The sequence below is a fragment of the Myotis yumanensis genome, unplaced genomic scaffold (assembly GCF_028538775.1).
Source record: "Myotis yumanensis isolate MYYU_CA2020_CCGP unplaced genomic scaffold, mMyoYum1.0.hap1 SCAF_18, whole genome shotgun sequence".
NCBI lineage: Eukaryota > Metazoa > Chordata > Mammalia > Chiroptera > Vespertilionidae > Myotis > Myotis yumanensis.
Genome location: NW_027223769.1, coordinates 1,943,285 through 1,956,750, shown reverse-complemented (window position 1 = coordinate 1,956,750; position 13,466 = coordinate 1,943,285). Strand labels below are relative to the sequence as shown.

General features: G+C 47.6%; 1 protein-coding gene across 1 annotated transcript; it reads left to right on the top strand.

The window, feature by feature from the left end:
• The first annotated feature begins 4,835 nt into the window (after nucleotides 1–4,835).
• LYPD4 (LY6/PLAUR domain containing 4) lies at nucleotides 4,836–6,420 on the top strand. Its single transcript, XM_070398776.1, has 4 exons — nucleotides 4,836–4,902; nucleotides 5,069–5,212; nucleotides 5,677–6,000; nucleotides 6,218–6,420. The coding sequence occupies exons 1-4, from the start codon at nucleotides 4,836–4,838 to the stop codon at nucleotides 6,418–6,420; spliced, it is 738 nt and encodes a 245-aa protein (XP_070254877.1).
• Nucleotides 6,421–13,466: the final 7,046 nt, after the last annotated feature.

Genomic DNA, 13,466 nt, shown 5'->3' with positions numbered 1-13,466 from the left:
TGCAAATCGGCGCATCACCGTGCCCCACACTTTCCGTCCATTGCTCACACTCAGCAATCGGGGGGGGGGGGGCGGGCATCCCAACTCCCGCAGTGCACCCCCTCATGCCGCTGTTACTCAAACCCCCCTTTCAGCGGCTGTCCCTCCAAAAGCTGTACTGTGGCCGGTCCCAGGGTCCCGGGGAGGGGGCGGGGCGGCCGAGGGCCCCAGGGTGGGGGAGGGGAGGCGAGGCGAGGAGCGCGAGGGGGAAGCCAGGGATGGGCGAGGGGATGTGGGGGGCGGGGAGAGGGGGTGTCCAGCGCAAGAAAGAGGGAGGTGGAACAGGGAGGGGCGGGGTCGTGTTCGCGTCCTCAGCCCACAGTTACCACAGTCTCGAGCTGGGTCAGACTCGGGAGGCGGCGAAAGGACGCGGTGAGGGAGTGACCTAAAGAACGGCTGCTCTCGCGCCAGTCTCCCCGCCCCTCCTCAGAAGGACCAATGAGCTTCAAGTTCCGCTTCTTGCCGGGGCAAGCGACCAATGAGCTTCAAGATCCTTCACGCATGGCCTGCCTCTCACCTGCCCTTGCTCTTCCCGTGGCCTCGCAGGCCAACCAATAGCGCTTCGAGTTGAGACTCGCGCCCGTTCCCTTCTCCCTGTGTCTTGCCTTTCCAGATGGTTCTTATGCTTTGGGGGGCGGTGGCCCGTGGGGCGTAGAATTCGGCTTCCAGGACACGGCTGGCCCTCTGCCCCCCTCCCCCAACAGCCAGCGCGGAACCGCCCCCTGGCAAGCGTTGAAGGTCCGTTTGCGCAGGCGCGGCCTTGCCATCGGCCTGTTACTGCCTCGCTGGCGCGTGCGCGCTGTTGGCTCAACGCTCCGGGTGGCTCCCCTTCGCTGCGTGGACACGTGTTTCCTTTCGCGTTTCTCCGGGCTCCCCCACTCCCGATCTGATCTCCCCTGCGATTTGTTTCCTTTCCCAGCCTCCCCTCGACGGCGCCCCTTTCCTGCGCCTCCTCTTGTCCGTGTTGGTGCTGACTTTCCGGACCGGTTTCCCATTGTTCTCTGGAGCCTCTGCGGGCCCATAACGCTCGTTTTCGGGTCGTCTCTCCTCATGCCTCCTTCCCTGACAGCTCGTCCCCCCACCGCACTCGCTTCACTCCCCTCGCCGCCGCCTCTGCCGAGCTGCTGCCTTTCGGCCCTGTCCCCCCTTTGGGTGCATCTGCCCCCCGGATTTCCCTCGCTGCTCCTCCCCGGCCTCGTTGCCTTCTCTGTGGGTCCCTATTAGACCCATCTCACGCTTCCCCTTCCAACCCTTTGCGTGCTGTCCACTCTCCTCTGCGGGCTCGGTTCGGGCCCCTTGCCCCCGAGACCCTGGTCCCTGTGCCCACTCCCCTTCCCTGCGGCTCTGGCTGTGCCCTCTGCTGGTCCCCCGGCTTCCTGCAAGGTGCTCGGCCCTCCAATCTCCCTCTCGTAGGGGGAGCATCTCCTCCAGCCACCACTTAAACCCCTTTTCCGTGAGGATTTCATTCCGTTTATTTTTTCTGGTTGTGCCCACGCTTTTGCTCAGGTGGTTGGCTCCGGCCCTTCTGCACCCCAGGCTGGTGTGTGCGGTCTCCTCTGATCGCATCAGCCTCTTTGTGTGATCCCTGGTCAGCCTTGAGTTCTCATCCCCGTGTCCCTGTTCTGCTGGTCATAGTCCTCTTATTCGCCAAGATTTCTGGGATCAGAGCCTGTGTGTCAGACATTCTGGACAGAAGAGTGCGGCAGTCGGTGACCTCTAGCTGGACTGCTGTGCAGGGGAGCGGGACTGGACAAAGCGGGAAAGGTGGTCTGGGACCAACCCAGGGCCGTGGGGGTGGGGGTGGGTGAATGGGAGACGTGAAAGCCAGCGGAAGAGATTGACCTTGATTCTCTTTTTTAAAAAATATATTTGTTTCAGAGAAAAAGGAAAAGGGAGAGAGAGACAGAAACATCAATGATGTGAGAGAATCATTGATCAGCTGCCTCCTGCACGCCCCCCACTGGGGATCCAGCCCGCAACCTGGGCATGTGCCCTTGGCCGGAATGGAACCTGGGACCCTTCAGTCCGCAGGCCAACGCTCTATCCACTGAGCCAAACAGGCTGGGGCATGACCTTGATTCTTTAGGTAAAAGAGGGTGGGGGTGGGGGGGGCGGGGAGGAGGAACCACTTATGGAGAGCTTAGCACTTGCCTGGTACTTTATGTTAAAAGATGCATTATAATCCACTTTATAAACGTGTTAAAAAAATTGCACACTTGAGATACATCATAATGCACTTTGTAAATGTGTTCAATAAGTTGCACAAGGTGGCATAGCTAAACGTAGGGTGAAGATTCCAGCCTTGGTCTCCGGACTATGTACAACCTACACTGTTTTAGTTATTTTCTGTAATCCCCGTTCCCTAGCCCTTCCTTCGGCACTCATTTCCGCTGGCTGATGCATGTCTTGTGGTTTGTGTGTGTGCTTGCAAGAGGTGCAGCATTTTACTTGCACGAGGTTTTGATATATGCAAGGGATGATTGTATTCTTTACTATTTAAAATAATTTGCACTGTGCTTTTATGACCCATCTATGTACACGTTATGTGCACATCTAATTTGTTTCTTCTAACTGCTGGGTGACAGTCCACGGTGTGCATCCTCTGTGCTGGGTGTTCACAAGGTCTCTGGGAAGGATGCCCACCTTGCCTTCAACTTACTGTCACCACAATAAAGCTGCAGCCTCAGACTTGTTCCCTTGTAGATGAAGGTGGACATCTTTCTTATGTGTTCCTAGGATACCACCAGAAACGGGTATTTGTAAACCTGATTTAACTAATTATTGCCAGAGTCCTCCCCGCAATGGTGCTTTGGGCCCGAGACACTGATCAGAACTCTTCTCTGTTCCTCAGGGTCCAGAAGAGTTCAAGTTGAGCTCAGGTGTCTCTTCACATGTTTGCTAGCCTTTTGCTTTGCTCCCCTGAGAATTGACTCTTTATGTGCTTGGGTCATTTTTCACCTGGGGTTGCTCTATTTTCTTGTCAATTTGCTGGAGTTCCTTAGTCATTTTCATTGGTTTAAGACATTGCATTAACTCCTCTATGCCAATTCTGGCGTTCCATATTATTTTAGAAATTTATCTACTTCATCTGGGTTTTTTCCATTTATAAATGTAGAGGTATTAATACTTTTATTATTTTAAAAACATCTGATGCCTGCCACTTCCTATTTTTCATTTTATTTGCATCTTCTCTTTTTCTCTTAATTGGATTTGCTAGTGAATTATCTTACTTTGTCAAAGAATGAATGTTAGTTTTTTTGTATTGATTTGTTATTGTTTTCTATTTTGTTGATTTCTACTATCTTCATTTCTATCCTTTGGGGGGGAATGCTTTGTTGCTTTTTATATAACTTCTTGAATTAAATCATGAACTTAGAAAACCTCACCCGAGGATAGGTTTTTATTGATTTTTGAGAGGCAGGAAGAGAGAGAGAGAGAGAGAGAGAGAGAGAGATATCAATGTGAAAGAAAAACACTGATCAGTTGCTCCCCAACCGGGAATTGAACTGCAACCTTTTGGTGTACTGGATGATGCTCCAACCAACGGAACCTGGCCAGGGCCATAAACATATTTTTAATGCTTCTTGTTTCTTGATAAATGTATTTAAAGTATGAATTTACTTCTAAATGTTGCTTTAGATTTGTCCCAAATTTTGATGAGTAGTTAAAAAACAACTTTTTTTTTTTTTTACAAATAGATACCATTAAAAAAAATATTTTATTAATTTTTTACAGAGAGGAAGGGAGAGAGACAGAGAGTCAGAAACATCGATGAGAGAGAAACATCGATCAGCTGCCTCCTGCACATCTCCCATTGGGGATGTGCCTGCAACCCCTACCTTCAGTCCGCAGGCCGACGCTCTATCCACTGAGCCAAACCGGCTTCGGCAACAACAACTTTTGACTTTGAAATTATTGTTAGCTCACAGGAACTTGCAAAAACTGTATATAGAGTTCCTTAGACCCTTTCTCCCTCTTCCCCATAGGGATATCTTATATAACTAGTTTATAGGAAGGAAATTGACAATGGTACAATACTCTTAACTAGACTGTAGGCCTTAATTCAGTTTTCACCAGATTTTACATGCACTTGTGTATGTGTGTAGTATGTTCAATGTTATTCATTTCTAAATACTTTTATTTATTTATTTTTATTTTAAAAAATATATTTTATTGATTTTTTACAGAGAGAAAGGGAGAGGGATAGAGAGTTAGAAACATCAATGAGAGAGAAACATCGATCAGCTGCCTCCTGCACACCCCCCACTGGGGATGTGCCAGCAATCAAGGTACATGCCCTTGACCGGAATCAAACCTGGGACCTTTCAGTCTGCAGACCGAAACCCTATCCACTGAGTCAAACCAGTCAGAGCATTTCTAAATACTTTTAAATTTCTTTTGGGAACCAAGGATTATTTAGCAACATGTCAATTAATTTCCATGCATGCATTTGTTGTTCTGATCTCATTGTCCCTGGAGAATAGTGATATTGAATAAGCCAGTATCCTCTTCTCAACACCCTGTGCAATGGGGAGGACCTAAGCAGGGGAGTGAGAAGCTAATGTGGTGGGTCCAGGTTAAGTTGGAGGGGAGACGATGGAAATGAGAAGACCTGTGTCCCTGAAGGTCTCAGGGAGCCTCTGTCACACAAAATAATAATCAATTTTCTGCCCTAGGAACAGTGACTCAGAGGCAGGTGGACAGAGAATCCAGGGTCTGAAAAGAAGGAAGCTTGAGACCTAGATTGAAATTGGTTCCAGACTGACCAGTAGCATCCAGGACCTTGACATAGGACCATGGGACTTCAGCATTTGAGACCCGTGCAGCTGCTCTGCCTTGTAGGGGCCATCTCCACTCTGCCTTGTATGTCCTGTGGTATGGGAATGCTTTGGGACCCCCAGAGGGAGGGGGCTGGATATCTGTGTTCCCCAGGGTACAGGATCTGTGTAGGCTGAGCTCTCGGTTGGCAGTTCAGGGGCGGTGTAAGTATTGTGAGGGACAGATAACTGGAAGATCATTCTCTGTTTAGGGGTTGGGGCTCTTTTGTGCTACGAAGCAACGTCCTCACTCTTCAGAGCTGTTAGTTTCCAGAACTGGAAATGGTTACTGATGAGGAGCATGGTGTGTAAGCTGAGTGAGGGCTGTGAGGAGACACTGGTGCTCATCAAGACAGGTGAAAGAAGAAGCTTTTATTTTTTTGGTGGTTCTTCTGGCTTCTAGCTTTATTCCCAGCACCCAGGGACTCTAGACTGAAGTTCCAGATATTTACCAAATTATATCTTTGGGAATAACCTCAAGACCTTGGCAGGAGAGGGCAGGACCCAGCTGGTTATGGTGTGGGCTGGAAAGAGGTGGGCAGATCCCAGGAGGAGCGGGGCAATCTAGGAACAAAGAAAAGGATGAGACACAAGGAGAGAGGATCAGAGGGACTTCTCTGGGGAGGGAAGTGAAAAGAAACAGATGGTGACCCCAACATCTGAGTCCCGTGAAGCTGCTGTGAGTGGACACTGAAGGAGAGGCAAAGTTGTTCATGGGGCAGTGCGAGTAGGAAGAACAGCGTGGCGGGGAGGGTGGGAGGGTTGGACTCTGGGTGTGGCCAACAACACTGATCAGAGCTCTCTAATCTCTGCTCCTCAGGGAACAGAAGGGGAGTTGTGGGTTTTAAAGGCTGCAGCCCATCCTCATCTTACCCCCAGCAAGTCTCCTACCTCGTTTCACCGCCTGGATTGTCCATTGCCTCCTATAGCCGCGTTTGCCGGACATATCTCTGCAATAATCTCACTAACTTGGATCCTTTTGTGAAACTCAAGGACACTCCTAAGCCTACAACGTTTTCTTCCCTTAGTTGCCCAACCTGTGTTGGGGAACACTCTCAGGATTGCCTCCCAAATTTTGTTACCACCGATTCTTGCCCCCACAATGCACCTGCGTGTTACAGTTCCACCATAAAATTTCAGGCAGGTGAGAAGAGAGAAACTTTATCAAATGCCTGCTCTATACCAAGTGCTGTCTGGCACCTTCCCATCTAAGATCTGGAAATGGGGTTGGGGTTGCGGGCACCAGGCACATGAAATCCAAGGAGGAAGGTGCCTGGTGCCCAAGTTTGGTGGGAGAGCAGGAGGCGCAGAAGCACCTGAGTCTTGGAAGTGTCCCTGACTCCTCCCTCTCTTCCTTGCAGGGCTTCTCAATACCACCTTCCTCCTCATGGGCTGTGCTCGTGAGTATCGCAAACTTTTAGCAGATTTTCGCTATATTGGGACCATCAGAGTGACGGAAGCCCTCAATGTCTTACAGAAAGCCCAGGTTGCTGGTGCAGAGCCCTCCAGTCGGGGTCCTGCTTGGGGCATCCTCTCAGGCCTCCTGCTCGCCTTTAGGGACTGACTATTTACTGGACCAGACAAATACCCAGACCCTTTCACAAAACCAAATAAAGTCACAGAGTTGCCTTTTTGCTTTGTCCTGTGGTCCATGGGGGTTATGGAGGTGTGGAAGGTGTGAGGAGGGCCAAACATGTCCAGGGAGGTGGAGGGGGGGCAGGCAGTGGGCAGTGCTCATGGTGAAGTGAGCAAGAGCAGGGGGTGGAGGGAGGAGGATCACTGGCAAAGTGACAGTGTCATGTTCAGCAACCGGGGGAACCCAAATACTTGTTTTCTCCTCCCACTTCCTGTGGGGACTTGAGTGCTAGCCTGGGCTCAGCCACTGACTGAGAAACCCTGGCCAAATCTCTCTGCTCTCCTGGGCCTCAGTTTCCTCCCCTTTAAAGTAAAGCACCTTATGAATTAGAGCTGAGTCTCATCAGGGTGATTTAAGAACATGATCCCTTATTGCCTACTTGGTATGTGTCCCTTGCAGTGCTATTATTAGGGTCTCATTTAAATCCTCACAAGACCCTAGGGCAGTGATGGTGAACCTATGACACGCGTGTCAGAGGTGACAAGTGAACTAATTTTTTGGTTGATTTTTCTTTGTTAAATGGCATTTAAATATATAAAATAAATATCAGAAATATAAGTCTTTGTTTTACTATGGTTGCAAATATCAAAAAAATTCTATATGTGACATGGTACCAGAGTTAAGTTAGGGTTTTTTAAAATGCTGACAAGCCGAGCTCAAAAGGTTCACCATCACTGCCCTAGGGAGCTAGCTTTTATCCCTATTTTGCAAGGAAGAAACATTTTTGGAGGTTAAATTATTTGACCAGAATTGAATCCCTCTTGCCTCCCCTACAGATCTCTTTTCCTGCTGATGGAATTTTGAGAAATTTGGAGACCTGAGCTGCTTTCCTCTGCACAGTAGTAGTTTTTTTTTTTACATGAGTCTAGAAATTTTATTCTGATTTTAAAAATATATACACATTTATATTAACACATGCTCGTAGTATAATAAAGGCTCTAGTTTTGCAGATAGGCTCATAAAAGAATTATGAATGTCTTAAAAATAAAATCTATATATAGTATAGCTTTTATTGAATGGTAAGATGAATTTTTATTATACATACTAGAGGCCCGGTGCACAAAAATTTGTGCACGGGGGGGGGGGGTCCCCTAGCCCGGCCTATGCCCTCTTACAGTCTGGGACCCCTCGGGAGGTAACGACCTGCTGGCTTAGGCCTGCTTCCGGGTGGCAGAGGGCAGGCCCAATCCCCAGGTGCAGCCCCTGGTCAGGCTCAGAGCAGGGCCGATTGGGGAGTTGGGGCACCACCCCGTCATGCACAGAGCAGGGCGGATCGGGAGGTTGCAATGCCACCCTCAGTCACTTTCAGGGTAGACTGATTGGGGGGGTTGGGGCACCGCCCCCTGTTACACTCAAGGCAGGGTCGATGGGGAGGTTGCGGCGCCACCCCCTGTCACGCTCAGAGCAGGGCCGATCAGGGGGTTGGGACGCTGCTCCCTGTCACTCACAGAGCAGGGTCCATCAGGGGGTTGGGGCGCTGCCCCCTGTCACTCACAGAGCAGGGCCAATCAGGGGGTTGGGGCGCTGCCCCCTGTCACAGAGCAGGGCCGATCAGGGGTTTGGGGCGCTGCCCCCTGTCACACACAGATTAGGGAAGATCAGGGGGTTGGGGCGCTGCACCCTGTCACACTCAGGGCAGGGCCAATGGGGAGGTTATGGCTCTACCCTGTCAAACACAGAGCAAGGCCTGTGGAGGGGGGTTGGGGCGCCACCCTCTATCACCCACAGAGCAGGGCCGATCAGGGGGTTGGGGCACCGCCACTGTCACACTCAGGGCAGGGCCAATGGAGAGGTTATGGCTCTATCCTGTCATACACAGAGCAGGGCCCGTGGGGGCAGGGTGTTGGGGCACCGCACCCTGTCACACACAGAGCAGGGCCGATCAGGGGGTTGGTGCTCCGCACCCTGTCAAACACAGAGCCGCAGGGCAATCGGGGTATTGGGGAGCTCCCCCCTATCAGGCACAGAGCAGGGCTGATCAGGGAGTTTGGGCGCTGCCCCCTGTCACGCTGATCCCGGTGCCGGGAGGCATATTACCCTTTTACTATATAGAATAGAGGCCTGGTGCATGGGTGGGGGCTGGCTGGTTTGCCCTGAAGGGTGTCCTGGATCAGGGTGGGGGTCCCCACTGGGGTGCCTGGCCAGGCTGGCTGAGGGGCTGAGGGCTGTTTTCCCGCTGGCAGTTGACTAAAAGCTCCCAACTGCTCCTTGTTTTCTTTTTTTATTTTTTTTATTCTGGGCCAGCTTTAGCTCTGAGGCCTCGCTGCTGAAAACATGGATACAATGTTGCGGTCCCGGGCTGACTGAAAGCCGGTTTTGTTTAGCTTCTTATTTGCAACATAGTAATAGTTGCTTAGAGTTGCAGTTGAGAGTCCGGCAAGTGAGGCGGGGAACGTTGGAGTCTGCAGTCCCTGGAGCAAGCCTCCCTGTTCGCTTCAGTGCATGGCTGCCGGCCGCCATCTTGGCTGACAGTTAATTTGCATAAGGATACGCTGATTAGCCAATGGGAAGGGTAGCGGTCGTACGCCAATTACCATGTTTCTCTTTTATTAGTGTAGATAAATCTTTGGAAACAAAATAATGACATCTTAATTCCAATTTCCTGTGTTCTGGGATTAATGTTTCTTCTATGCTCAGATCCCACCATTCCCTACCTCTAGAAGCTGAATAAGGCAAGGGATAACAGTAAAAAAAAAAAAAAAAAAAATATATATATATATATATATAAATATATAAATATATATATATATATATATATATAAATATATATATATATAAAATATATAAAACCCTAATATGCAAATAGACCAAATGGCAAAACAACTGAACAACCAGTGGCTATGATGTGTGCTGACCATCAGGGGGCACGCATAGAACATGGCAGGTGTTGGCACCAGGTGGCAGAGCGTGGAACATGGTGGGCATCGGCCATGGTGGGATGGTGGATCAGGTGAGCAGGGATGACAGATCAAGGCAGGGTGCCGGTTGCTGTCATTGGGGTGAGCCTCTGGTGGTTACTGAAATTTTTGCTCCTGCATGCCACAGTCCCGCTGGGCACTTGCACCAGCTGCTAGTGCTGGCCCCGCTTATACCCACTGCCAGCGCTGGAGCTGCTGCTTGCACCCACTGCTGGTGCCTGGCACCGGTCCTGATTGCTCGGTGCCATCAACAGGTGCAAGCGGTGGCTGCCAGCCCTGATCGCTCCTCAGGGCTTCTCCACCTCCCCCTGCTCCTGAGGGGTGACTGGGGCAGGCAGCCACCTCTCGCATCCACTGCCTGTGATGGTCCTGCTTGCACACGCTGCCAGCGCGGGACCTGCCACCTGCACCCACTGCTGGCGCCCCGGTGCTGGTCCCAATTGTTTGGCGTCATCAGCAGGTGTGAGTGGCAGCTGCCAGTCCCTATCGTCCCTGAAGCTTCTCCACCTCTCTCTGCTCCTGAGGGGTGATTGGAACAGCAGCTGCAGCTCACACCCACTGATGGCACTGGCTCTACTCGCACCTGCTGCTGGCACTGGCCCCAATCACTCCACACCGTCATCAGGTGCGAGCAGGGCCACCGCCGTCAGCCGTGGGAACGGTTGCAGTGGGAGCAGGGCTACCAGCAGACAGGGGACCAGGGGCCGCAGCGGGAGAGGCCAGGTGGGGGTGCGGAGGATGGGCTGAGAATCACTCCTATTCCCACTGAAGCCTCGCGGCCCACAGTTCTTTCAAGGTGCATGAATTTGTGCACTGGGCCCCTAGTTAAAAAAAAAAAGCGAGGGAGATAAATCAGACAAGTAATTACACAATACAGGTTTTAATGAAAGTCTGGTCAATTTCCCAACCTTCCCTGAGTTCTGTTCACTTGTCCATAGGGTTGGGATATCTGTAGCAACTGCTAAATAAAAAAGACACTGGGTTTTTAACAAATTTTAAGGATGCTTGTGTGTTCTTGAGTAAACAGGTAAAACTTTTATCTCTATGAAAGGGAATTACTCACATCTAAAAGCTTTTAAAATATATATATTTTTATTTATCTCAGAGAGGAAGGGAGAGGGAGAGAGAGATAGAAACATCAATGATGAGAATCATTGATCGGCTGCCTCCTGCATGCCCCACACTGGAGATCAATCCCACAACCCAGGCATGCACCCTTTACCCTTTGCTCCTGCGTGCCACAGTCCCGCTGGGCGCTTGCACCAGCTGCTAGTGCTGGCCCCGCTTATACCCACTGCCAGCGCTAGGTATTGTGTAATTACTTGTCTGATTTATCTCCCTCGCTTTTATTTTTTTAAAAAATATATTTTATTGATTCTTTACAGAGAGGGAAGGAGATAGAGAGTTAGAAACATCGATGAGAGAGAAACATCGATCAGCTGCCTCCTGCACATCTCCTACTGGGGATGTGCCTACAACCCAGGTACATGCCCTTGACCGGAATCGAACCTTTCAGTCCATAGGCCGATGCTCTATCCACTGAGCCAAACCGGTTTTGGAGGTATAAGTGGAAAAGAACAAAGGGAACATTAGAGTAACCGAGAGTAGACAGTTCATTTGTGTTTAGGGGCACCCAGATCAGGCAGTCATAGCCCTTACATACAATAATGTTGCAAATCCTTTACCCAATCTGGGCACCTTATAATCTGTTGGTATTTCTCCATCTTAGATAGAATACTTAAATATAAGAAACTTCCTACTCTACACTAATAAAACCAAATAAAAGTATATAAAGTCAAAACTACATTTAACAAATTTCCATGGGAAACTAAAAACTAAACTACGGAGTTTTTTTTTTTTTTTTCTATTACAAGAAGAAAAAAAAAATGTGGGAGAAAAATCCAGCAACTCAGTTACAATCAATTTAGAAAAAATATATTGATTAATAAATTTCAAGTTAAGAAAACAGGATCATTTACACATTGTTTCTGTCAGATCTTGAAACAAATTATTTTCAATATAAAATCTCTGAGATATTCACCATGGATATTATTGTGCTACAACCTTTTATTTATTTACTAGAGGCCAGATGCACAAAAATTCATGCAAGAGTAGGCCTTTCTTCCCCTGGCTGCCGGCACCGGCTTCCCTCTGGCACCTGGGACCCGGTCTTCCCTCCTCTGGTTGCTGGCAGGCACCCAGGACCTGGGCTGCCCCGGCTTCATCAGGAAGGACATCCGGAATGACATCCGGTCTAATTAGAATATTACCCTTTTATTATTATAGGTTTTTAAGCATAATTGCTAATAGCAACAAAATAAAGACAAAAGCCAGCTCAACTTTTTTCACTTTATCAAAATGGGTCTGAGGATCTATGACTTATGCTTCCTTTACACTTGGGAAAACACAGCAAAGTAAAACACAGATCAAACCTTCATGTACTTGAACCACCATATGCTCTTGTGTTTTTTGTAACCTATCTAGCACGCATTTCCAGAGTTCACCTTACCCCATATTAATGATAGCCATTCTGATAGTTAACACACACACACACACACACACACGGAAATAAAATGATAATAATGCAGAAAGAACCCACATTGAACAATGAAATGAATTTCAAGCTGTGAACATGTACACAAACAAATACATACAAAAATTTGCCTGGACACATTGAGATGCCTCAAGTTCTCATTTTAGAAGTAAACTAGGTGGACAGTTCAAAAGCTAGAGTCATTTGGAATGTTAAAATCATGTAAAAATGTTCCTTTAAGGCAGCCATAGAATCAAGGGAACAATTAATATTGTTCACTCTAGTTATAAAATGACTCATCTAGCATTTGGATAAATCTCTGAATGCATTTGTTATAGTTCCAGACAAAAGTTACATCACAATTGTGAATGTTTATGAAGTAGTTAATAATACTTTATGAGTTGAGTGATACCTTTAAAACTGAAACATGTACAGAACTTTCATTGAATTTGACCTTCTAGAGCAGTGGTTCTCAACCTTCCTAATGCTGCGACCCTTTAATACAGTTCCTCATGTTGTGGTGACCCCCACTTTCATTGTTACAAATTGAACATAATTAAAGCATAGTGATTAATCACAAAACAATATGTAATTATATATGTGTTTTCCGATGGTCTTAGGCGCCCCCTGTGAAAAGGTTGTTTGACCCCCAAAGGGGTTGCGACCCACAGGTTGAGAACCACTGTAGAGAGATGATTCCCTGTTGCTAAATACAGGATATCACCAGCTAGTACAGAAAACCTAGACTACTGTCAAATCAATGGTGTGTCCCCATCACACAGTTGGCAGTTTTTGTACTGTTTCTTTCATGCGTAAATGTTTTAAGACTTCCAAAATAAGTGCACATAAAGATACAACCACATTTTTAAATATATGCAAAAAATAATGCTAGCTAGGTATCAAAATTGATTGCATTTGATTTGAACCTATAGTTACTATAATATCTACCCATTTATTTCTGATATTTTCAATACTTAAAGTAGTACAAGCCAATTGACAATGAAGTCCCTTTTTATAAAATATAGAGAAGAGCTTTTTCTTTAGTCCAAGATATTGGCAAACTCACAGAGCATACCAAAAGTAAAGCACTAATATTAAAAAAATGAAAACGTTTACAAAATGTTCATAAAGCTCTAAAATAGATTATTTCAACCTAACAGCATGAAACTTGTGCTCTCTCTAAATTCCAAGCAGCCAAAAAATTCACAGAGGCACTATTCATTTTCTTAAGAATTTGAGCCATAGAACTGTTACCTACTGCTAGGTAGATTTCTGTCATACTCCCCATTCATAGACACATGGACTGCCATACCAAACAAAGTGCAAATAACTATTTAAGAAAACTACAATGCCCTCTCTTAGATAGCTATTTACTTTAGGAATAAAACAACCCCCAAACATTCAAATTTTTCTACAAGCTATAAAGATGAGAGGAAAGGGTGATGATTTTTATAGGCCATGGAGTTGAAAAAGGAGTTGATTCAGAGGGTCACAGTATTACAAGTTTAAACATCTTATACCTT

Excerpts from the sequence above, each read along its gene's own strand:
- LYPD4 (XM_070398776.1), top strand. The coding sequence starts at position 4,836 with ATGGGACTTCAGCATTTGAGACCCGTGCAGCTGCTCTGCCTTGTAGGG. Across the intron at positions 4,903-5,068 it reads GGCCATCTCCACTCTGCCTT|GGGTTGGGGCTCTTTTGTGC; the intron begins GTATGTCCTGTG and ends TTCTCTGTTTAG. Across the intron at positions 5,213-5,676 it reads ACTGGTGCTCATCAAGACAG|GGAACAGAAGGGGAGTTGTG; the intron begins GTGAAAGAAGAA and ends TCTGCTCCTCAG.